This window comes from Neoarius graeffei, chromosome 14 (genome assembly GCF_027579695.1).
Source record: "Neoarius graeffei isolate fNeoGra1 chromosome 14, fNeoGra1.pri, whole genome shotgun sequence".
In the NCBI taxonomy this organism is placed as follows: Eukaryota; Metazoa; Chordata; class Actinopteri; order Siluriformes; family Ariidae; genus Neoarius; species Neoarius graeffei.
In genome coordinates this window covers 51,492,192-51,515,874 of record NC_083582.1, presented here as the reverse complement: position 1 = coordinate 51,515,874, position 23,683 = coordinate 51,492,192, and the positions used below count along the sequence as shown (strand labels likewise).

The 23,683-nt window shown below is 44.0% G+C and overlaps 1 protein-coding gene across 1 annotated transcript; it reads right to left on the bottom strand.

The window, feature by feature from the left end:
* Positions 1-1,082: 1,082 nt before the first annotated feature.
* Positions 1,083-23,683, bottom strand: dclre1a (DNA cross-link repair 1A (PSO2 homolog, S. cerevisiae)). Its single transcript, XM_060939001.1, has 9 exons — positions 23,055-23,683; positions 16,634-18,070; positions 12,434-12,567; positions 12,021-12,139; positions 11,722-11,865; positions 7,555-7,700; positions 6,995-7,149; positions 4,697-4,835; positions 1,083-1,681 (listed from the first exon to the last, which is right to left on the bottom strand). Exons 1-9 carry the CDS (start codon positions 23,464-23,466, stop codon positions 1,482-1,484), a joined length of 2,886 nt encoding a protein of 961 aa, XP_060794984.1. The 5' UTR covers positions 23,467-23,683; the 3' UTR covers positions 1,083-1,481.

Here is a 23,683-nt window from a genome sequence, read left to right as displayed (position 1 = left end):
CGTGTTTTGCATTTTGAGATACTTTTCTGGGGCGGCAGGGTGGTGTAGTGGTTAGCGCTGTCGCCTCACAGCAAGAAGGTCCTGGGTTCGAGCCCAGCGGCTGGTGATGGCCTTTCTGTGTGGAGTTTGCATGCTCTAGCCGTGTCTGTGTGGGTTTCCTCCGGGTGCTCCGGTTTCCCCCACAGTCCAAAGACATGCAGGTTAGGCTAATTGGTGGCTCTAAGTTGACTGTAGGTGTGAATGGTTGTTTGTCTCTGTGTCAGCCCTGCGATAATCTGGCGACTTGTCCAGGATGTACCCCATCTCTCGCCCATAGTCAGCTGGGATAGGCTCCAGCTTTCGTGCAACCCTGTAGAACAGGATAAGCGGCTACAGATAACGAATGGATGGATACTTTTCTGCTCACCACAACTGTACAGAGTGGTGATCAGAGTTATAACTTTGTCAACTTGAACCAGTCTGGCCATTCTCCATTGACCTCGCTCATCAACAAGGCATTTGTTTGCATAACTGCTGCTCAGTGGATGTCTTCTGTTTATTGTACCATTCTGAGTAAACTTTAGAGGCTGATTTTTAGTCAAAATCCCAGGATAATTAACAGATATAGAAATACTCAAACCAACCCATCTGGCACTAACAGTCATGCCATGGTCAAAATCACATTCGCTCTCCACCCCCTCAATTCTGATGATTAATGAACATTACCTGAAACTTCTGGCCCACACCAGCATGATTTTACACACTGCAGTCTTGCCACAGAATTGGCTGATTAGATAATTGCATTAATAAGTAGGTGTACAGGCGTTCCTAATAAAGTGTTTGGTGAGTGTATCGCACACCAAGACAGGTGTAAAGACCATTATTTTATAGACACTATAATGGACTGTTTACACTGTAGCATGTGTGCCATTTGAGCACATCAGCACCATCTTTATGTTGATTCTCATTCCTATACTCTGGCTGCATTAATAATTGTTTTCATTTTAATTACAAATATCAAGTTTCTATAAAAGTCTCAAACAGCTGAGCACAAAATTCTTAACATCAAAGCATGGGCATTATTTAAAAGATTTATTTGCACATATTTCTATATTAAAATTTTTTTTTAATTAAAATATTCATAAATATTAGTCAAACAAGCCAACAATGGGGCATTACATCACAGGAAATGTACCGGAACAGATATTGGTCCACTTGTGAATGAACCTCAGATTCAGCACATTCATTCCTAATTACTGTACTTTGGTAACTAAGACAAGGACATTCATTTCTGCATTAGAATGAGGAAATGGCATCACCATAAAACACTGTGTGTGGGGGGTGGGAAGAAATACCACCAGGCCCTATGAATCCGTGGTTCAAAATTTTCCTCTGCATTTCTTTAAATGTGAAGAGATTTTGCTTATAACCAGGCTTGCATTTGGTACCTGAATACACAATTTGACTACTTGGCCAAATTCTGAACTGTGGTGAGGCAGTGATCAGTTACTGTCTTGTACAGGAGTGGTCACTCCTTGGTCCTGTACTTGAACCTCAGCTTGCCACTCACTGAAGCAGTTGCTCATGGCCTTCCTGCTGCTTGAACTTCCCACATTCACTGTGGGTATGATCTTCAGGGGCCGCAGCCATTGCACAAAGCGTTTCAGCTCCAAGTAGCTACTGTGCTCACTGTATGGAATACCTATAATAGACAAACCATGATTACACTGAAATCCCCACAATCCTTTAAAGCTTCAAAGCAAAATTACAAAAACATCTTTGGATGGATGGATAGAGACAGACACTAGGCAATAAATTAGCAGACACTCTTATCCAGAGCGACCTGGGGAGCAGTTGGTGGTTAGGTGCCTTGCTCAAGGGCACTTCAGCAATTCCTGCTGGGCCAGGGAATCAAACCGGCGACCTTTTGGTCGCAAAGTTGCTTCTCTAACCATTAGGTCATGGCTCCCCCCCAATCAATCAATAAATAAATAATAAAACCACTAGAACAATATGGATATGTCCTGAGAAGCAGCTATGAAATAAGAATGTTACTTTTGCTTGTGGTAGCCCAAGACGTGAAAATTAAAACCCCAGATTGAAAAACAGGAGGCAATCATGGCTCTATGACAAAGTGGAGGACTGCCAAGGCATTGTCACTAGTTCTGTAAGGAAACTATCCTGTGTGCTTACTATTTGCTCAACAAGGAAATAAAGTCACCATCCTCTGGCCAACTCAACTGACCCAGATGACCTTGCTGTTCACCACTTAGCTGTAGCATCATGGTTCTATGTAACCTACTATTCTAGTTCCTTAGGTTCTGGAGCATTTTTTTTTTTTTTGGGTGGGTGGGTTCCTTGTATAACTAGTGAAGATGTCATATATAAAAAGTCATAAGGTGTTTAACACTTCCTGGTACATTAGGACAGTGCAGTTCTTGAACAGTGCTTCCAATAAGTGCTGAAACCTTTTTCTGTGGTGAATAACGACCAGTCAAAGCATGGATCTTGCTCCCTCTTGTGGCCGAATGCTGATCATTATTGAGGGTTAGAGCCACAAAACTGCTAGGAATACGCAAGCGCCAATATTTTCTATAGAGCACACAAGTCCCTCAAGCACAGATCCTGCTCTCTGTTGATTAGAATCTCTCAATCTATAATCCTGTACCTCACTGAGGATGAGAAATCACTCAAGGTACTGCTAGTGCCATCTACTAAATTTGAGAAGTCACTCATGCAGTGTTGCTCATCTTACTTGAGGCCAAAGTCCCATGACTATGCTCTACTGAAGAGGAAATCAAAATACTGATGTTTTCTACAGAGAATGAGAATTATGCAGGGTCAAATAATGTTTGACTAAGTACAAGAACCACAACATAGAACACAAGCAGTGAAGTTGGAAAGTGAATTCATTTGTGAAACAAAAAGATGCGAGGTCACAGACACTGCTCTAGTGCCACCCAGGAGCTGACCATTGCACATGTTGGATGGCATTTCTTGGCATGCATTCAAGTATGTGTGTGCAATCACTTCCTTTAAGCAACAGGGTAAATGGTCTTTAAAGAGTGAGACCCTTTTATGGTGCTCCACAAAGCAGACAAACAGCTGGTCAGTGGCTCGCAGTCTCATCTGCAGGAGCAGACAGGTTGATGGGTTTATTAATATAGCACAGTGTCATTATCTATGGCAGGACTCTGGATTGAGTCACAGTGTAACATGTTTCAGTGCTTCTCAATGCAGTCCATGTAATTCAACAACTTGCCTGGCTGGAGAGATCACCAGCAAAAAAACAAAAACAAAGCACAACACCCACCCACCGCTTTAAATGAAAGCCACTTTCCAGCTGTGTCTTCTACTGGTTTTACCAATAATTGCCTCTGATCCCTCATAAACACTCCAGTATTCTGGGATTCGCTCCCAGGGGACAGAACAGCCTGATAAGGCACAAAAGGCCCATCAATAACAAGCAGAACTATGGTCTGTGATACATGTGTACGGTTTCCTGGAAATGTTGCAGCACTAGCCTATACAAGCTTTCATTTTGAGGATATTGATGTGGAGATCAAACCTTGTTTTGCTGAGCACACTGGAGAACTCCATCATTTTCATAAGGAAACAACCCTGGTGGTCCAGAATATAAAGAAATTAGAACCAGAGTCTTTCCGAGTCAAAAAGCATCTGCTGATTCTGGTAACATGGACCATGCAGCGTAGTGGCCAGTGAGAGATTCCCCATTTAACAAGACCAGAAGTAATCCATACAGTCAGATTACATACAGAAAGTTGGAAGAGGACTGTTCGATTTAATCACTCTCTCATAACTGAGACACCACTGTCTCAAGGGACAAAATCTTTACCACAAAGAGCAGCCACACTCATCTCATCTCATTATCTCTAGCCGCTTTATCCTTCTACAGGGTCGCAGGCAAGCTGGGGCCTATCCCAGCTGACTACGGGCGAAAGGCGGGGTACACCCTGGACAAGTCGCCAGGTCATCACAGGGCTAGACACAGACAACCATTCACACTCACACCTACGGTCAATTTAGAGTCACCAGTTAACCTAACCTGCACGTCTTTGGACTGTGGAGGAAACCGGAGCACCCGGAGGAAACCCACGCGGACACGGGGAGAACATGCAAACTCCACACAGAAAGGCCCTCGCCGGCCACGGGGCTCGAACCCGGACCTTCTTGCTGTGAGGCGACAGCGCTAACCACTACACCACCGTGCTGCCCTAGCAGCCACACTATGGCAGGTTAATGTTCTGGATTTAACAGCATGGTGTAAAGGCCTACTTTACTTGACTATTGATTTCAAACATCCAAGACCACAAGTCATAAGAAGCATCTAGTTGGATCTTGTACTGTTGCACAGCTTAAAATCTGTTTGCAGGAAGAATGGGACAAAATAACATCCCAAAACAGTTCATCACTTGATGTCTTCATTCCTTGAACATCTTTTAAGTGTTGCAAGAATGACTGGCAACATAAATATAAAGTGGTAAATGCTTTGCAGTTCCAACTTTTTTGAAATGTGTTGTAAGAATCAAAATTGAAATTAGTTTATTTTGGGAAAAGTTTTACCTCATGAATTATGTGCTATTGTATTGTTTTGAGTGCAATACAAAGATTATTTACAAGTCACTGAAATTAAAACTGAAAACAATTTTTCAAAATACCATCCCAACTCCCCATTTCGGGGTTGTAAACTGCATACCATAAACACTGATGTTGTCTTTGACTTGAGGTTGTATGTTCTCCACACCCGCTTTCTGAGTGAAGGTCCAGCCTGTGGGCTTGAATGCCACCAGCTGATCATACGTCGCAGAAAACTTGTTGAAGTAGGCTTTTAAATTCTGTAAAAGGACATTCAGAAAATGTAAAAACCTACATCCCTACAATTACTGAGAACCCTTACAGTAATTAGAATAAACACCATCAAATGCCTTTTTTTTTTTTTTTAACCACTTGCTTTACTTCTATTTTTAATACCTTTCAGTAAAAATGTGCATAATATTTTAGGTTATTTATGAAGCACTTTTAACTACAATTTTCAAACCTTAATTTACTAATATTAACTGAATGTATGCAATATTTTATAATTAACTGCATTTATGCAACATTCACAATTAGCCTTAAAAAGAACACTACATAACTATGGCAGATTCAAGCAGAAATGTATTTTTCGGTCTTGTTAACAAGCTAGTGTTCTTTACTTTTACCCACTGTACCACACTGAAACAGGTCACAGCACTTTTCCATCAATTATACTCTCATCACCATCACTGCTGAACCCGATCTGGGCTTGAGGCGAACCATGCTTGGTTGACTTGGCCAGAATTGCAGTAGTAAGGTGGCCAGTTCCTTTCTGCGCACTTACACATACACACATTCCCACTTATGGGCAATTTAAAGTAGCCAGTTAACCTGACCTGCATGTCTTTGAACTATGGGGGAAACCAGAGCACCTGGAGGAAACCCACATATGCCCCTTTTCCACCAAAGCAGTTCCAGAGCTGGTTCGGGGCCAGTGCTTAGTTTGGAACCGGGTTTTCTGTTTCCACTGACAAAGAACTGGCTCTGGGGCCAGAAAAACTGGTTCCAGGCTAGCACCAACTCTCTGCTGGGCCAGAGGAAAGAGCCGCTTACGTCAGCGGGGGGGCGGAGTTGTTAAGACCAACAACAATAAGACCACGAAAGGTCGCCATTTTTAAGCGACGAGAAGCAGCAGCTGTACAAACGCGAAGTCATCCATTATTATTGTTGTTGTTGCTGCTGCTTCTTCCGTGTTGTTTTTGCTTCGAAATTCGCGCCAAGGTTTATGCAAACGTAGCGACATAACTGACGTATACAGCGACGTAATGACGTGGCTCCCCTTAGCACCGCGAGCTATGGAAAAGCAAACTGGTTCTCAGCTGGCTCGCAAGTTGAACGAGTTGTGAACCAGCACCAGCCCCAAACCAGCCCTGGAACTGATTTGGTGGAAAGATAGAAACAGACATGGGGAGAACATGCAAACTCCACACAGAAAGGCCCCGTTCAGCCACTGGGCTCAAACCCAGAACCTTCTTGCTGTGAGGTGACAGTGCCAACCACTACACCACCGTGTCGCCCCAATTATACTCTAATCATTAACAAATTATGTATGCCCAAACAAAATGGCATATAAAAGTATTAGTTGTCACTATTAACTCCACAGGAAAAAAAAGCAACTATGAACGCAACATATTTTGTCTCTTGCCTATCAGATACATGACAGAATTACAACCCCCCCCCCCCATTTAAAAAAAAACAAACAAACAGTTGAGTCAACACTTGCATCAGCATTTATGTGAAAACTGACTCTCAGCAGGATACTGAGAACATTTTATAATCTGGTACAGCATGTAAGTGATATAAAAGGTCAAAAAGTGTCTGTGCTTGTACTTTTTAATTATGATCTGCTCAAGGCATCACGGTGGTGTAGTGGTTAGCGCTGTCGCCTCACAGCAAGAAGGTCCTGGGTTCGAGGCCAGCGGCCAATGAGGGCCTTTCTGTGTGGAGTTTGCATGTTCTCCCCGTGTCTGTGTGGGTTTCCTCCAGGTGCTCCAGCTTACCCCACAGTTCAAAGACATGCAGGTTAGGCTAATTGGTGGCTCTAAATTGACCATAGATGTGCATGTGAATGGTTGTCTGTCTCTCTGTGTCAACCCTGCGATGATCTGGCAACTTGTCCAGGACAAGCGGTTACAGATAATGGATGGCTGGATCTGCTCAATCTTATCATCCATCCATCATCTGTAGCCGCTTATCCTGTTCTACAGGGTCGCAGGCAAGCTGGAGCCTATCCCAGCTGACTATGGGCGAGAGGCGGGGTACACCCTGGACAAGTCGCCAGATCATCGCAGGGCTTCAATCTTAACACGTTAGCGTATTTTAAAGATTAAAAAAAAAGAAACAAATTTGTTTATTCTCTGCATTACAGCATGCATACAAAATTGTTTGGCTATTAAAATCCAGACAGACTGGAGCTCACCTTGAAAGTGAGCTGCATCATGGGAAGAACATGGACCTGAGCTCCCTTTACGTCTGTGGTAATACACTGGTAAATGTGCTCCGACTCTAGACAGCACATGGTCCTGTAACGATCTTTGGACATATAGACCTTAGAACCCAGCACCTGAGAAATGGCTGCAGGGAGAAGAAACAAACAGAAATGCAAAGTTTTACTCAAATCTTACACAAGTTCAGTTTCAAAAGGAAGTTAAGGTAAGCCAAGACTGGTCACATGAGGACACTAAAGGACAGCACTCCCAGTAAGAGTTCAAAATAAGCAAGAATAGGCTTGTAGACAGTATTTAAAAAAAAAAAAGAAAAGAAGCTCAACAAGATGAACTTAATCTCAAGCCAAGGACACATAGGGAGAGACTGAATTATCTTTGACATTTCCCTTTAATCCTCCTGTCATACAGCCACGTCAGTTAATCATCGCAGATGCTGTGCTCACTAAAAGAGGATTCTTTTCTTTCCTGACAACTGCTGAGAGCGCATGAATGCAGTGACTCGGTTCTAGAACAGCAAAAAGACGTCACTCACCCAAGAACACCTTCTCCTTTCCCACAGAGTAGGTGCCACACACAATCAGCGTGCGAGGGTTGAGTGTGACCAGCTCGAAGGCTGTGTTAGCAGCAAAGGTGATCACTTCCTGCTGTGTGGGAAATGCATATTCTGGACTGCAGTACCTATGGCAAATAAAAATGATTAACACTCATTTCAGAGAAGCGATGAGCTTTAGTCTCAAAGTGGATGACCAGTATCTCATCTCATCTCATTATCTCTAGCCGCTTTATCCTTCTACAGGGTCGCAGGCAAGCTGGAGCCTATCCCAGCTGACTACGGGCGAAAGGCGGGGTACACCCTGGACAAGTCGCCAGGTCATCACGGGGCTGACACATAGACACAGACAACCATTCACACTCACATTCACACCCACGGTCAATTTAGAGTCACCAGTTAACCTAACCTGCATGTCTTTGGACTGTGGGGGAAACCGGAGCACCCGGAGGAAACCCACGCGGACACGGGGAGAACATGCAAACTCCGCACAGAAAGGCCCTCGCCGGCCACGGGGCTCGAACCCGGACCTTCTTGCTGTGAGGCGACAGTGCTAACCACTACACCACTGTGCCGCCCGGATGACCAGTATGTGCTAGTTTAATTATCTCAACAGTATCTGATCAATATCAGGTTCAAGTGTGACTGATAAGATCTGAGCATTTGTCATCCCATCAATAATGGGATTAGTGCATTCCTATTAATGAAAGCTTATGACATTCACAAACACAGCAGTGACCTTGAGCTCATAACATCACCGAATAGACTATACTGCCCAGTAAAAAAGCTCACCCAGTTAAACTATGTAGATCCGTGGTTCCCAAACTTTCTCTGCTGGGCCCCCCTTTGGCAGATAAGAAAATTTTTGCGCCCCCCGACAAAAAGAGAAAAAAAAAAAAAGATAAACAGGACACACATACACATATTTTGTTTTCAGACTCCACTGCAGTTTATTAATACAAACCTCAACCTTTTTTGAACAAATAAAAGTAAACTGCCATAAACTACAGGTAATTATTTTAAGTATAACTGTTTTCAGGGCGGCACGGTGGTGTAGTGGGTAGCGCTGTCGCCTCACAGCAAGAAGGTCCTGGGTTCAAGCCCCGTGGCCGGTGAGGGCCTTTCTGTGCGGAGTTTGCATGTTGTCCGCGTGGGTTTCCTCCGGGTGCTCCGGTTTCCCCCACAGTCCAAAGACATGCAGGTTAGGTTAACTGGTGACTCTAAATTGGCCGTAAGTGTGAATGGTTGTCTGTGTCTATAAGCCTCTGCATGCTCTTGCAACAAGGCTTTTGCAGATAGCTTTTCGCAGACAGTTGTAATTTATCGTTGAGCGGGTAGTAATAGGCGTGCGCGATGTTATTCACTGCCACAACGCAAGGGGGCACGAAGTCGTGAAATCGCTAGGAGTAGTTGGTGGGTGTGGTTAGTGGAGTGTTTATCCTCCGGTTACTTATAATGACTAGAACTGGAGTCGTATAGATGTACGTACTTCCTCACTTCCTCGATCAACCGCTCTTCGTGCTGCTCCATCTTCGCTCGTGTTTTTAAAAATGGCGGTCGTGAAAACAAACCAAACCGGGAAAGTAGGGAAGCGGAAGTGCGTGTACAGCGGATGTAGAGTGGACCAATCAGAGCTCTCTTGTCTGCGAGGCTTCTGCGGTGGTCACAATTTTTGGGAGGTGCGCGCAGAGCGTCTGCGAAGGTGGGGGGGCTACGCAGACACTGTCTGCGACGCTATCTGCGAGGACTTGGTTGTCAGCATAAATTGGCCTTATGTGTCAGCCCTGTGATGACCTGGCGACTTGTCCAGGGTGTACCCCGCCTTTCGCCCGTAGTCAGCTGGGATAGGCTCCAGCTCGCCTGTGACCCTGTAGAACAGGATAAAGCGGCTACAGATAATGAGATGAGATAACTGTTTTCAAGCACCTTAACTGTGTAACAGGTTTCTTTTTTTAATATTCAACATTATCAATGCAGTTTTCAAACATTGCCTCTCTGCAAAAATGGGTTTTAAAACATGACCAAGTCCCTGAGAAGAAAAAAACAAAAACCTAAAGATTTGTTGTGCAAAAATAACACCTTTAATCCTCGCATCTTTTCAGTGACTAGTGTGGGCCTGCTTCATGCTGCAGATCTTCTCAAATCTGGGTTGCAGTTTTGAGATTGCCACTCTGAGTTCATTTTCAATGTCCAGCTTTGATCTGTATTTTGTCTTGATTGAGGCCACAGCAGAAAAACCTCTCTCACATAGGTAGGATGTGGCAAAAGGAAGCAGTATGGCCAGGGCTCTCTTACCTCGCAGTGGGTAATCTTTCTCCACTCCAATCCAAAATGCAGCCAGCGTCTTTGACTGAAACTGCAGCCTCATTGTTGAATCAGAGGTGACATCAATGAACCGTTCCTCCTCTGATGTGCTGAAGTCGGCAGGTGGTGTTGCACTGAAGGGGTCACGGATCCAGTCATATTCTTTGGGATCCTGCATCAGGAAATATTTCTGGAAATGGTTCTGAAGGGCAGAGATGTGTGCTTTCATGCACGGGATCACTGTGTTCTGCAGTTTGTTGTCTTCAACGAATGATTTCAGGTTCTCAAATGAGTCCACATTTCCAACCTTCACTCGCTGCAGCCACATCTCAGGTTTTCTGGTGAATGATGTGATTTTATCTGCCAGATGTGGGAGGTGTGTATTTGTGCCCTGCAACTGCAAATTCACTTCACTGAGTTTCAGAAGCATGTCACTGAGGTATGCAAGTTTCATGAGGAACTTGTTACAGTAAAATTTATGGGCAAGATCATTGCCCTCTTCCTTCAAAAAGATGCGGATTTCATCTCGCAGTTCAAAGACCCTGGACAGCACCTTCCCATGTGACAGCCATCGGGACTCGCTGTGAAACAGAACAGCTGTGTGGTCGGAGCCCATTTCCTCGCACAGTGCCGAAAAAATCCAGGCTTTGACAGGTCGTGTTTTGATGTAGTTGACGGTGGCAATGATGTCAGTCATTACATCATTCAGCTCAGGACTCAGCCGTTTAGATGCCAGTGCTTCGCGGTGTATCATGCAGTGCGTCCACTGCACATCGGGGGAGACGCGCTTGATGAGCGCTTGAAGCCCTGCCCATTTCCCAGCCATAGCCTGCGCCCCGTCAGTGCAGATCCCCACACAGTCCTCCCATTTCAGGTTGGCCTCTTTCAAGTAAGAGTCAATGATTTTAAACAGTTCTTTTGCTGTGGCTCTGCCAGTAACTTTTTTGCAGAAAAGCAATTCCTCCCTCATGTCATCTCCATCTATGAATCTGACGTAAGTAATTAATAAACAAACAGTCTTTGTTACGGTCAGTGGCTTCATCCATCCGAAGAGAAAAGCGGCTGTCACACACTGTCATTAAGCTGCTCCTCTATGTCCTTTGACATGTCATAAATGCGCCTGCCGATGGTGTTGTTGGACAGAGGAATAGCCCTTAGTTTGCTGGCTGCAGTGTCATCAAGCATAGTTGATACCATGTCCATAGCACAGGGAAGTACTAATTCCTCTGCTATTGTATGCGGCTTTTTACACTGTGCCACTCAGTAGGCAACTTTATATGGGGCGAGTTGAGCATTTGCCGGCATGAATGCAGCTTTAGTAAATAGGGACTGTTGAGCACGGCAGTTTACGAGTTTTTGTCTGAAAAACTCAACTGGCTTGTCTTTGTGCTCTGGATGTTTTGTCTCCAAGTGGCGTCTTAGCTTGTTCGGCTTCAAGCTGTCACAAGCTAGCACTTTAAGACAGACAACACACTGCGGTCTAAATTACCCACCGTTGCACAGGTGAAGCCAAAGACAAGATATGTGTCGTCATATTTTCTTGTCTTGGCCTTGGAATGAACTTGCTTTGGAAGCACATTTGGCGATGCTTCATCCTCTGATTTGCGTTTACGTGCGAGCCCCGTGCCCCCAGCCAAAAACTTCATCTTATGCTAGCAGTGTAATTTATTGATTCATTCATTCCATCCGTGCCCCGCGCCCCCCCTGCAATGGCTCTGCGCCCCCCCACTTTGGGAACCACTGATGTAGATCAACAGGGTCTAAGACCTCAAATCGTCTTTGCTGGTTCCTCACACAGAGCACCGAACAGATGTTTTGTGGGCTAAATTTGGCCAAAGTACTCACGTGGTGTCCAGATAAACTGTCTGAATCCTGACACCCTGCAACTCTGGGTAGCGTTCCATGGATGGATGTGCCCGGAAATCACCTGTGTGGAGCACAGTCTGGCCATCTGGCAGCAGCAACAGCAGCATGGCTGAACCTGGACAACTGTACAGGGGGGAAAAAAAAAAATACAATAATAATAATTTATTATTAGCATCTCTGACAATTCTTACACAGGTACCGTACAGTCACGGACCCGTGCTCAGGTAGTACAAATCATTCCAAAGGAATCGAAGGAAAACAAAAGCAATAAAACTCACTGATTGGCATCTAGTAGGATAACCTTTACGCCACTGACTACACATTCCTCATTCATTGGAAGAACATGGATGTACTGCTCATCCACATGTAGTTTACTCTTCACCAGGTTGCCCGTTATCTACCAAGACAAATCTATCAATCCACCCATGTATGATACTTCAGAGACAAAAACAAATCACTAAGAAACTCATTACTACTTATGGAATAATGATGAGACCCACAATTACTAAGCCAAGACAAGAGCTCCATCGACTTCCAATTAATCGTTCGCATTTCTCCTGTACTCAAAGGAAAGGATCTCAGCAAAAAGAGCATGAATCGCTCTAAGAATATTGCTTAAGTCTTTGAAAATGAGCAGATGCATTCTTTATTGTCAATCTGCATGTATTTACACTTTGACAAATATGCTTACTTTATTGCAATAGATAGGAAAAGTTGAGGTTTTCTTCAATCCGTCGTAGTGATCAGAGTGGAAATGTGTGAGGAAGTAGGCTGTGATGCCTTTGATATTCCCATACCGAAACGCATCCACGGCAAAGCTTGTTCCTGAGCAAAGACAAACAAATTCAAGTCATGAACAGAATGACAACAGACTCCATAAAGCATGTACTTCATTACTGCAACATGTACATCTCATCTCATTATCTCTAGCCGCTTTATCCTTCTACAGGGTCGCAGGCAAGCTGGAGCCTATCCCAGCTGACTACGGGCGAAAGGCGGGGTACACCCTGGACAAGTCACCAGGTCATCACAGGGCTGACACATAGACACAGACAACCATTCACACTCACATTCACACCTACGGTCAATTTAGAGTCACCAGTTAACCTAACCTGCATGTCTTTGGACTGTGGGGGAAACCGGAGCACCCGGAGGAAACCCACGCGGACACGGGGAGAACATGCAAACTCCACACAGAAAGGCCCTCGCCGGCCACGGGGCTCGAACCTGGACCTTCTTGCTGTGAGGCGACAGCACTAACCACTACACCACCGTGCCGCCCGCAACACGTACATATTTGCTAAAATGCCTAGATTACACATCACATGTCAATTAAGAAAATAAACATGGCCCCACTAACATGTTCATCTTCCCTTTATGCTGAGTAAACGCCAGTTAACACACTCTGCATCGAGTCAGTGCCCTTCAGGTTATAAAGTAGTGACAAAAGATGGAGGGTGAGAGTCATTCAAACCGCCACTGAACCGCTGTTGGGCCCTTGAGCAAACATACAGCATTCACATCAAGAGAGTGTTTCTATTATTCCAACATCAAAAGCAGTCAGTTACTGCCAGATCACTTAACACATAAAACTGGAAAACTGGTTAAACATGAAACTGTATTTCCACAAGATCCTGCTTATCTCATTCTCATCTCATTATCTCTAGCCGCTTTATCGTGTTCTACAGGGTCGCAGGCAAGCTGGAGCCTATCCCAGCTGACTACGGGCGAAAGGCGGGGTACACCCTGGACAAGTCGCCAGGTCAGCACAGGGCTGACACATAGACACAGACAACCATTCACACCTACGGTCAATTTAGAGTCACCAGTTAACCTAACCTGCAAATCTTTGGACTGTGGGGGAAACCGGAGCACCCGGAGGAAACCCACACGGACACGGGGAGAACATGCAAACTTCGCACAGAAAGGCCCTCGCCGGCCACGGGCTCGAACCCGGACCTTCTTGCTGTGAGGCGACAGCGCTAACCACTACACCACCGTGCCGCCCGATCCTGCTTATATCCTCCTTAATAAAACTGAAATGTGGGGGGATGAAGGTTATCAGATGGAACTCAATACAATATAAACAAACTAAAATTTGTGGATTCATTTCTTTAAAGGGGACGTATGAAAAACTTGACTTTTTCAGTGCTTGTGCACATATATTTGAGTATCTGGAGCACCCACCAGCCTGCAAACTCTGAAATAAGACAACCCAGTCAGTATCTTCTGGGCTGCCCAAGTCAGAAAACATGTGCTTCTGTCACAAGGCAAAATTCATTAGAATTATGCTTTGCCACTCCCATACCTTTGGGAATGAATATTCATGAGAAAAGTGCTACCTGATTGGCCAGCAGAAGAAGGGGGTTGGGTGAGCAGTGGCTTAAGGAAGGGACACTCACATCAGCTGTTTTGCACAGGGCTGTTTAGTCAGGGTGAGAAGGGGCTGTGGTACTTTATGCTTGTGGTATTTTGACCAAAGCACGTCACACGTTTTACGACCTCAGGGAATTGTGTCAACTTATGGAAAAGGGGTATATTGGGTCACCTTTAAGGATATAAAGTAGTAACAGCATATTTATGTTGGCAGTTGCCTTACTTCTGGGTAAAACTGAGGCTTTCAGAAGGGTCTCAAAATCATTTCTCCCCACCTGAAGGCTGGAATTGCTTTGTTTCCTCCCACCCGTATAATGGGAGTGTAGCATTTTAGGGGGTGAGCAAAATGACCAAAATGTTGACTTCCCTACTCATGTACGTGGTCATACCCTTGATCTAGTAAGTACCTCTGGGCTTGAGGTCTCTGTTTCTGGGTCTCTGTCTTGCATCTCCGATCACTAACTCATTCAAATCTATTTTTCCTTACTAGGCACCATATATAGACAAGATAAAACTAAAATCACCAATCAAAATCTCAAATCTGTTGCTCATAATACCTTCTCTTCTGCCCTCTCTGCCTCCTCTCTCTCTCCTCAGTGCTTGGTTTACCTTCCCCCTTTGAGATTCTCACTGTGTACCAGTACAATGCTTCCATTTCTTCAGACTTAAGTATGCTTGCTCCTAAGAAGGTTCGGGTTTTGCCGCCTTCTTGTTCCTCCCCCTGGTTGGATAATGAAAGCAGCAAGTCGGCATCTGGAGAGGCTTTACAAAAGAACTGGTCTTGTCCACTCACAAGCTTACTCTGATCACATTCAGAAATACAAAACTGTCTTAAATGCCGCTCGTGCATCTTATCTGTCCTCTGTTATTAGTAATCCCACCAGTAGGCCTAGATCACTTTTTTCTATTATTAACAAGATTATTCAGCCATCTGTTACTGGTCTGAGTGGTTCTGCAGAACTAATGCGATTCTTTCCTACAGTTTTTCCATGATAAAATCAACTCTATTTACGACCGTTTCTCTAACAATGTCACGTCCTTTTTCAAAATATCTGTAGAGTGCTCTCTACACTTGCTAGCTTCTTTTACTCTCACTACTCCTCTATCCGTTGCTGACCTAATTAAAAACCCAAACTCATCTTACTGTCACAGTTAGACCTTGCTCCCACCACCTCTTGTTAAAAAAAAAGCTGACATCCATTATTGCTGAGCCCATCTCTCATCCGATTAACAGATCCCTGATCTCTCATATGGTCCTGCTTGATTTAAAAACTGTGGCAGTCACTGCAGCACTAAAGAAACCTAGTCTCGATCCATTCGATTTCAATAACTACAGACTGATCTCGAATCTACCATACATTGCAAAACTTCTTGAAAGAGATGTTGCCACCCAGCTACAGTCACATCTTACCACTAACGATCTTTATGAACTATTTCAGTCTGGTTTTCGTTCATCTCACAGTTCCGAGTCTATGCTCCTTAGGGTAGTTAATGATCTTGTCCTGTCTGCTGATGATATGCGGCACGGTGATGTAGTGGTTAGCACTGTCGCCTCACAGCAAGAAGCTCCTGGGTTCGAGCCCCGTGGCCGACGAGGGCCTTTCCGTGCGGAGTTTGCATGTTCTCCCCATGTCCGCGTGGGTTTCCTCCGGGTGCTCCGGTTTCCCCCACAGTCCAAAGACATGCAGGTTAGGTTAACTGGTGACTCTAAATTGACCGTAGGTGTGAATGTGAGTGTGAATGGTTGTCTGTGTCTATGTGTCAGCCCTGTGATGACCTGGCGACTTGTCCAGGGTGTACCCCGCCTTTCGCCCGTAGTCAGCTGGGATAGGCTCCAGCTTGCCTGTGACCCTGCAGAACAGGATAAACGGCTACAGATAATGAGATGAGATGAACAACATGCATTATGTTTGCTAACAAACTACACGCAAAAGAGTAGTGCAGCATTTAAAAAGTGTTAAAAGGTGATACATCTAAAATTCATACTGCAAAAGAGGAAAAAGAGTGTTAAAAAAAATCCAAATTTAAAGATTTCAAAAACAGTACAAAACTATCATTTCAAACTATTTGCTTTCCATAAGAGCTTAACTGTTAGTTTAAAAAAATAAAAAAAAAAGGGAAATATCATACCCACAAAATCATAATATCTCAGAAAATTATACTGTGACAATTTCACAATATATCATCATCATATTACCTAGCCCTACTTTGAATGCTTGACTACACTGCTGGATTGCATCTGGTTTCAAAGTTTCTCTGGATAAATGCACCAGACAGACAAATGAATAAATGGAAATATAAATTTGACATCCTCATTGTACATGCATTAAAAATATAAACTATTAGGAAACAAGTTACATACAGATCCACCACAACATTTTTACACAGTTCTGAGGGTAAAAAGCAGCATTAAAAATAAGTTTTTCCACAAAGTACAAAACATACGAACAAATATTTCAGAGACATGAAAAGAATACAACGTATGCAAGTAAAAAAACAAAACAATACAACTAACCAGGGATTTTCTTGTAGAACGGGCATCGTTTGAGCTCTTCTGCTCCTCCATCTGCCGCTCTTGTTCTGTTCCACCTCCTCCTCCCCCATGCCCTCTCGTCTCGGTTGCCTTCTGTTTGCGTAGGCTGAACAGCTCCTTCTTTTGCTTCTTCCCTTGTCCTGGTCACTTCAGATACTGCTGTATTCTTCCTCCGTCTACTCTGTCGCTCTGCAGTTCCTGAGCTCTTCCCTGAAGAACAGCTCACCTGGAATTTCTGTTCAACAGCTGTGCTAGCTTCCTCTCTCTTTTCTTTCAGAGTCTTCAATCCAAAAAAGACTCCAATATCAGTTTGCTTTAATCCAGACGTTCCTGCCTTGGTCTGGGGTTTTTTGGGTGTTATGGAAAGAGTTTGTTTCCTCATGGCCAAAACTGTTTGCGTGGAAGACATTTCCTGATTCAAAGAATCAGACTCGATATCAACACAAGTAGAATTAAGACCGTTGACCTGCGCAGCATTCGATATGCAGTCACGAAGACGTTCCAAGACCAGACTTTGAGGAGACTGTAGCCGAGAATTATCGTCCCTATCTTTCATTACATGCATGTCTTTTTCTTTTGAGTGCCTAAAAAGGGAACTGGACTGATGAGGTCCATCAGTTGAGCCTGCACAGCTGGAAGCTGTCAAATGTTCATGTGACTCTAATGATTCTAACTGGTCACAGGTGTACGGAGACTCCTTAATGACTGGATCTCCTTGGCTTGTGGCTGTTTTGATTTCATACTCATCTAAGACATCAGCAAACAGATCATCATCACTCGGTTCACTATTATTGAACAATATCAGTGAAGCAGAACTGTCATTTTTCTCATTCTCATCATCTAGTGCTGTACTGTGAAACAGTTTTTTCTTGATCTGCTTCTCTTCCATTTCAGCAGGGAGCTCAGAAAGAGGAGAGTATGAGATATAATCCTCATCACTTAAAGTACATCGTTCCTCTTTTACTTCTCTGGTTTGAACATCATGGCTTACGTTTCCAGATTTCACTGGGGTTGACATGCTAATTTTAGCTTCCTGAGATGAGGCGTGACATCTAGGTCCTATAGTAGAAGGAGACCAGCCTTTCTTTTTCTTAATATCTTCAGGCCCTGGTGAGCGCAAGAGCTGCAACGCATTAGGACGGACAGGAGTATGAGATTCTCTGGATCCATGAGCAGGAAAGGCACTCTGGCTGGATGCAGTGGACAGATTGACAGCACTGTCCACAAAGCTATCTTTACTAGAGATAATGGTAGCATTATTAAATATCTGCTGCTCCAAATGGAATCTAGGCGTGTGGCCCAGTACTGAAGATGCAGACTCCGTGGCATTTAGTGCTCGACTGTGAGCTAAAAGAGAATGGCTGTACCTCTTGTAGTGGTTTGGAATGGAGGAGGAGCACTGTAGGCCATCTAGACATTCTGTGATTTTTTTTTTAAAAAAGACAAAACGTGAAAATACAATTAAGACCAACCATACAGGATACATTAAAGGGGTGGTTTTCATTTTCTGGAGGTGAAAGAACATTGAGTTGAGGACATGTCTGTGAAGATTCTCACTCATCCAGGTCATAGTAAACTGTGGGTGGTAGAAATGGGCAACTGGACTTGCTTGAAGATTCTTGAAAACGTTTCACCTCTCGTCCAAAAGGCTTCCTCAGTTCTGTCTGTCAGACAGAACTGAGGAAGCCTTTTGGACGAGAGGTGAAACGTTTTCAAGAATCTTCAAGCAAGTCCAGTTGCCCATTTCTACCACCCACAATTGAGTTGAGGACAACTTTACTTCATCCAGAGAAGCATCCAAACCATATGAACCAACAGAAATATACTGTAAATTGAAAGAAACAGGAAGTCAAAGTTGTGTAATGGTCTTGACACCTGAAAGCTATATCCATCGCTCTTGTAGATGTTACTGGAACCTGTGCTACACATCTTCTATACCATCCATTTGGTCCTTCCGACCGGACCACTCGTGCCGCACTGACTCCATCAGGCCTCGTAATATAAATCTGTGTCCTTAATATGTGTGGTCGGTTCTCACTTTAACCAGGTCTACAACCCTTTTGCCAATTCACACTCATTTGCCTTATTAAATTGCCGTTCGCTTACCAGCAAAGCCAACCTGCTTAGAGACGCTACTAAAGACACAAATCTGGACATGCCACTGCTTACGGAAACCTGGCAAACTCTGAATGACTACATACAACTTAATCTGCTCACTACCTCCAGCTCTAGTTGTTGTTTTTTTACCCAACCCCATGCCACGGGCAGAGGGTGTGGCCTGGCTGTTATATCCAGGACTACCCTGAAAAGTGTAACCATTAACCTCCACAGTGTTCTGTCTTTTGAATATCTTGGATGGAAAATTACTGGCCCCAAACCTCTCGTTGTTCTTCTCATCTCCCATCCATCCAAACCCCTCCCGAGCTATTTTTCTGATCTGACTGAGTTGCTCACATTAATTAGTAGCACTACACTAACTCTTCTATATGGTCACTGGGTGATTTCAATATCCATATCGATACCGACTCTGCTATTACAAGGGAATTTAAAGCTATTTTGGAATGCTTTAACATTAGGCAGCATGTTGACTTCCCTACTCATGTACGTGGTCATACCCTTGATCTAGTAAGTACCTCTGGGCTTGATGTCTCTGTTTCTGGGTCTCTGTCTTGCATCTCCGATCACTAACTCATTCAAATCTATTTTTCCTTACTAGGCACCATATATAGACAAGATAAAACTAAAATCACCAATCAAAAGCTCAAATCTGTTGCTCATAATACCTTCTCTTCTGCCCTCTCTGCCTCCTCTCTCTCTCCTCAGTGCTTGGTTTACCTTCCCCCTTTGAGATTCTCACTGTGTACCAGTACAATGCTTCCGTTTCTTCAGACTTAAGTATGCTTGCTCCTAAGAAGGTTCGGGTTTTGCCTTCATCTTGTTCCTCCCCCTGGTTGGATAATGAAAGCAGCAGGTCGGCATCTGGAGAGGCTTTACAAAAGAACTGGTCTTGTCCACTCACAAGCTTACTCTGATCACATTCAGAAATACAAAACTGCCTTAAATGCTGCTCGTGCATCTTATCTGTCCTCTGTTATTAGTAATACCACCAGTAGGCCTAGATCACTTTTTTCTATTATTAACAAGATTATTCAGCCATCTGTTACTGGTCTGAGTGGTTCTGCAGAACTAATGCGATTCTTTCCTACAGTTTTTCCATGATAAAATCAACTCTATTTACGACCGTTTCTCTAACAATGTCACGTCCTATTCAAAATATCTGTAGAGTGCTCTCTACACTTGCTAGCTTCTTTTACTCTCACTACTCCTCTATACGTTGCTGACCTAATTAAAAACCCAAACTCATCTTACTGTCACAGTTAGACCTTGCTCCCACCACCTCTTGTTAAAAAAAAAAAGCTGACATCCATTATTGCTGAGCCCATCTCTCATCCGATTAACAGATCCCTGATCTCTCATATGGTCCTGCTTGATTTAAAAACTGTGGCAGTCACTGCAGCACTAAAGAAACCTAGTCTCGATCCATTCGATTTCAATAACTACAGACTGATCTCAAATCTACCATACATTGCAAAACTTCTTGAAAGAGATGTTGCCACCCAGCTACAGTCACATCTTACCACTAACGATCTTTATGAACTATTTCAGTCTGGTTTTTGTTCATCTCACAGTTCCGAGTCTATGCTCCTTAGGGTAGTTAATGATCTTGTCCCCTCTGTTGATGATATATTTATATACATATGCGGCACGGTGGTGTAGTTGTTAGCACTGTCGCCTCACAGCAAGAAGCTCCTGGGTTCGAGCCCAGTGGCTGACGAGGGCCTTTCCGTGTGGAGTTTGCATGTTCTCCTCGTGGGTTTCCTCCGGGTGCTCCGGTTTCCCCCACAGTCCAAAGGCATGCAGGTTAGGCTAACTGGTGGCTCTAAATTGACCGTAGGTGTGAATGGTTGTCTGTGTCTATGTGTCAGCCCTGCAATGACCTGTTGACTTGTCCAGGGTGTACCCCGCCTTTCGCCCGTAGTCAGCCAGGATAGGCCCCAGCTTGCTTGCATATATGTATACACACACACTGTACTATACACTCTTCTGGACCTTAGTGATACTTTTTTTGGGGGGTCTTTTTTCACCTTTTATTGGATAGGATAGTGTAGAGACAGGAAATGAGCAGGAGAGAGAGAGACGGGGAGGGATTGGGAAATGACCTCGGGTCGGAATTGAACCCGGGTCCCCGGATTTATGGTATGGCGCCTTATCCACCTGAGCCACGACGCCTCCCTTAGTGGTACTTTTAACACTGTTTGTCATGAACTGCTTCTCTCCCATCTCTCCACTACTGGTGTTTCTGGTTCTGCCTTCTCCTAGTTAAAATCCTATCTCACAGATAGACAGCAGTTTGATTCCCAGAAAGGGACAGTAAAAAGTGGGAAAAAAAGCAAATTAAATTAGACAGAAAGACAGGTAGGGCGGCACGGTGGTGTAGTGGTTAGCACTGTCGCCTCACAGCAAGAAGGTCCGGGTTCGAGCCCCGTGGCCGGCGAGGGCCTTTCTGTGCGAAGTTTGCATGTTCTCCCCGTGTCCGCGTGGGTTTCCTCCGGGTGCTCCGGTTTCCCCCACAGTCCAAAGACATGCAGGTTAGGTTAACTGGTGACTCTAAATTGACCGTAGGTGTGAATGGTTGTCTGTGTCTATGTGTCAGCCCTATGATGACCTGGCGACTTGTCCAGGGTGTATCCCGCCTTTCGCCCGTAGTCAGCTGGGATAGGCTCCAGCTTGCCTGCGACCCTGTAGAACAGGATAAAGCGGCTAATGAGATGAGATGAGAAAGACAGGTATATAAGTGTAATTCTGGGTACATAGGTATAAGAAGTAGTGTTGTGACGTTCGCGAACGAACCGATTCTTTTGATCGGCTCCTAGGCATGAACGATGAGAACCGAGTCTCGAGCTGGGGGAGCCGTTCTTTCTGTCGTTCTTTTTCTGTACTGTGTTTCAGATGAAAAAGCTCCTTTACTCCTCCTCCCTTCACTGAGTTTTATTTATTCACTGCCTTTTATTTATTCAAGTTTTATCTGTTTGCCTAATAGTTCAAATTGTTTTATATATAGTTTATAATGTTGTTGTGTGATATTAATGATAATATTGTGGGAAAACTACTTTACACGGACGTTCATTTAATTTATTCTATCGTCATTTTGTTTGTTCTATTTTTGTGTATTTTATTTATTTATCTGTTTGTCTAGTTGTATCTATTTTTCTAATAATATATTTTTTGCATTAATAGTTTGTTTTTTCCTATTCTTGTTATAACTTTATTTATCTGACTGTTTAGTTGTATCTATTTTTGTTACAATTTCAATATTTTTAATATAGAAAGTTTGTTTTTTTCTATTAAAATGTTCTTGTGTGATAACTAGTTATTGTGTTATATTTATTGTAGTTGTATCTATTTTGTATCTCAGACTTAAATATTTTTGTAAAACAAGTGTTTTTCTATAAAATATTCTTGCGTTCTTGATAACTATGTTCTTGAGTGGTTTTGTTTTTTTTTACAGAAAAGCCGTTCTGCATGGACATTCATTGAAGCCCTCATTGTTTTTTAATGGTTATTTATGAGCGTTTAGGGGTTACAATAATGTAAGTCTAGGTTGCTTTATATAAAAGGTCTCATCTCATCATCTCTAGCCGCTTTATCCTTCTACAGGGTTGCAGGCAAGCTGGAGCCTATCCCAGCTGACTACGGGCGAAAGGCGGGGTACACCCTGGACAAGTCGCCAGGTCATCACAGGGCTGACACATAGACACAGACAACCATTCACACTCACATTCACACCTACGGTCAATTTAGAGTCACCAGTTAACCTAACCTGCATGTCTTTGGACTGTGGGGGAAACCGGAGCACCCGGAGGAAACCCACACGGACAGAACATGCAAACTCCACACAGAAAGGCCCTCGCCGGCCCCGGGGCTCGAACCCAGGACCTTCTTGCTGTGAGGCGACAGCGCTAACCACTACACCACCGTGCCGCCCTATATAAAAGGTATGTCCAGAAATATTGATGTCACTGTCTAAGCAGAGGGATCTGGCTTCTTTAGACGCTGTCTTCTTAAAACTGAATAAATATTTTAAAAAAGAGCCAAATGAGCCAGTCTTTTGAACGGCTCTTTTCAAAGAACGGATCACAAAGATGCGGATCCCATCAAAGAGCCATAAATCCCGTCTCTAATAAGAAGATAAAAAGATATAAAGGGGGGTGGGGTGAGTAAGACACAAAGGTGAATAGAGAGTGGTCGTCGACGTGTTTCATGGTTTATATTATAAGGGTTTTACAGTCAGCTTATGGACAACTAAAACCTTAAAAAGTTATCTCTTGGTGTAAAGACATACCTTGGCTTGTTTCTCCAGGGTTCTCCAGGCATTCAGCAACATGCCATTGTGTTGTCTGGACTACCAAAATGGAAAATGGCATTTGACAGACAGGGCAGTAACCCCTGGACTGAGGGTGCTGCTCTGATGATGACCCATCATGCACTTCAGCTGACTGTGAACCGGATGGTAGGGAGGATCTGGTTAGTGGTCCATCTGCCTTGGTCACTTGAACAGATTCACTCTCTGGACATGGATCAATCTCTGTCTTGGGCTCAGCCCTGCTCAGTCTACTCCCTCTGCACGTCCTGTCTGACTTTTTCTTTGCCAGCCTCCGTCGCTTTGGTCCATCTTCACTAGATCTGTCTGGTCTTTTAGTCTTCTTCAGAGGTTTGTATTCCCAAATGTCACTTTCAGAGTCGCTGTGTGACATCAGTATTACAGTTTACTCAAATTACTAAACAGTTACACACACGACTGAAGCGACATGTACTGCAGAGCCAAAAGACAGCTCTCATCCTCACTCAAAGCTCGACGTGTCTTATGTACAGTTTATAACACACAGAATAATGGCTTCAAAAGTGCCCTCGTTCATTACACACTTACCGCCAGTGCAGAAAGAAAACGAACACTACGTTCGCGATCCGCAT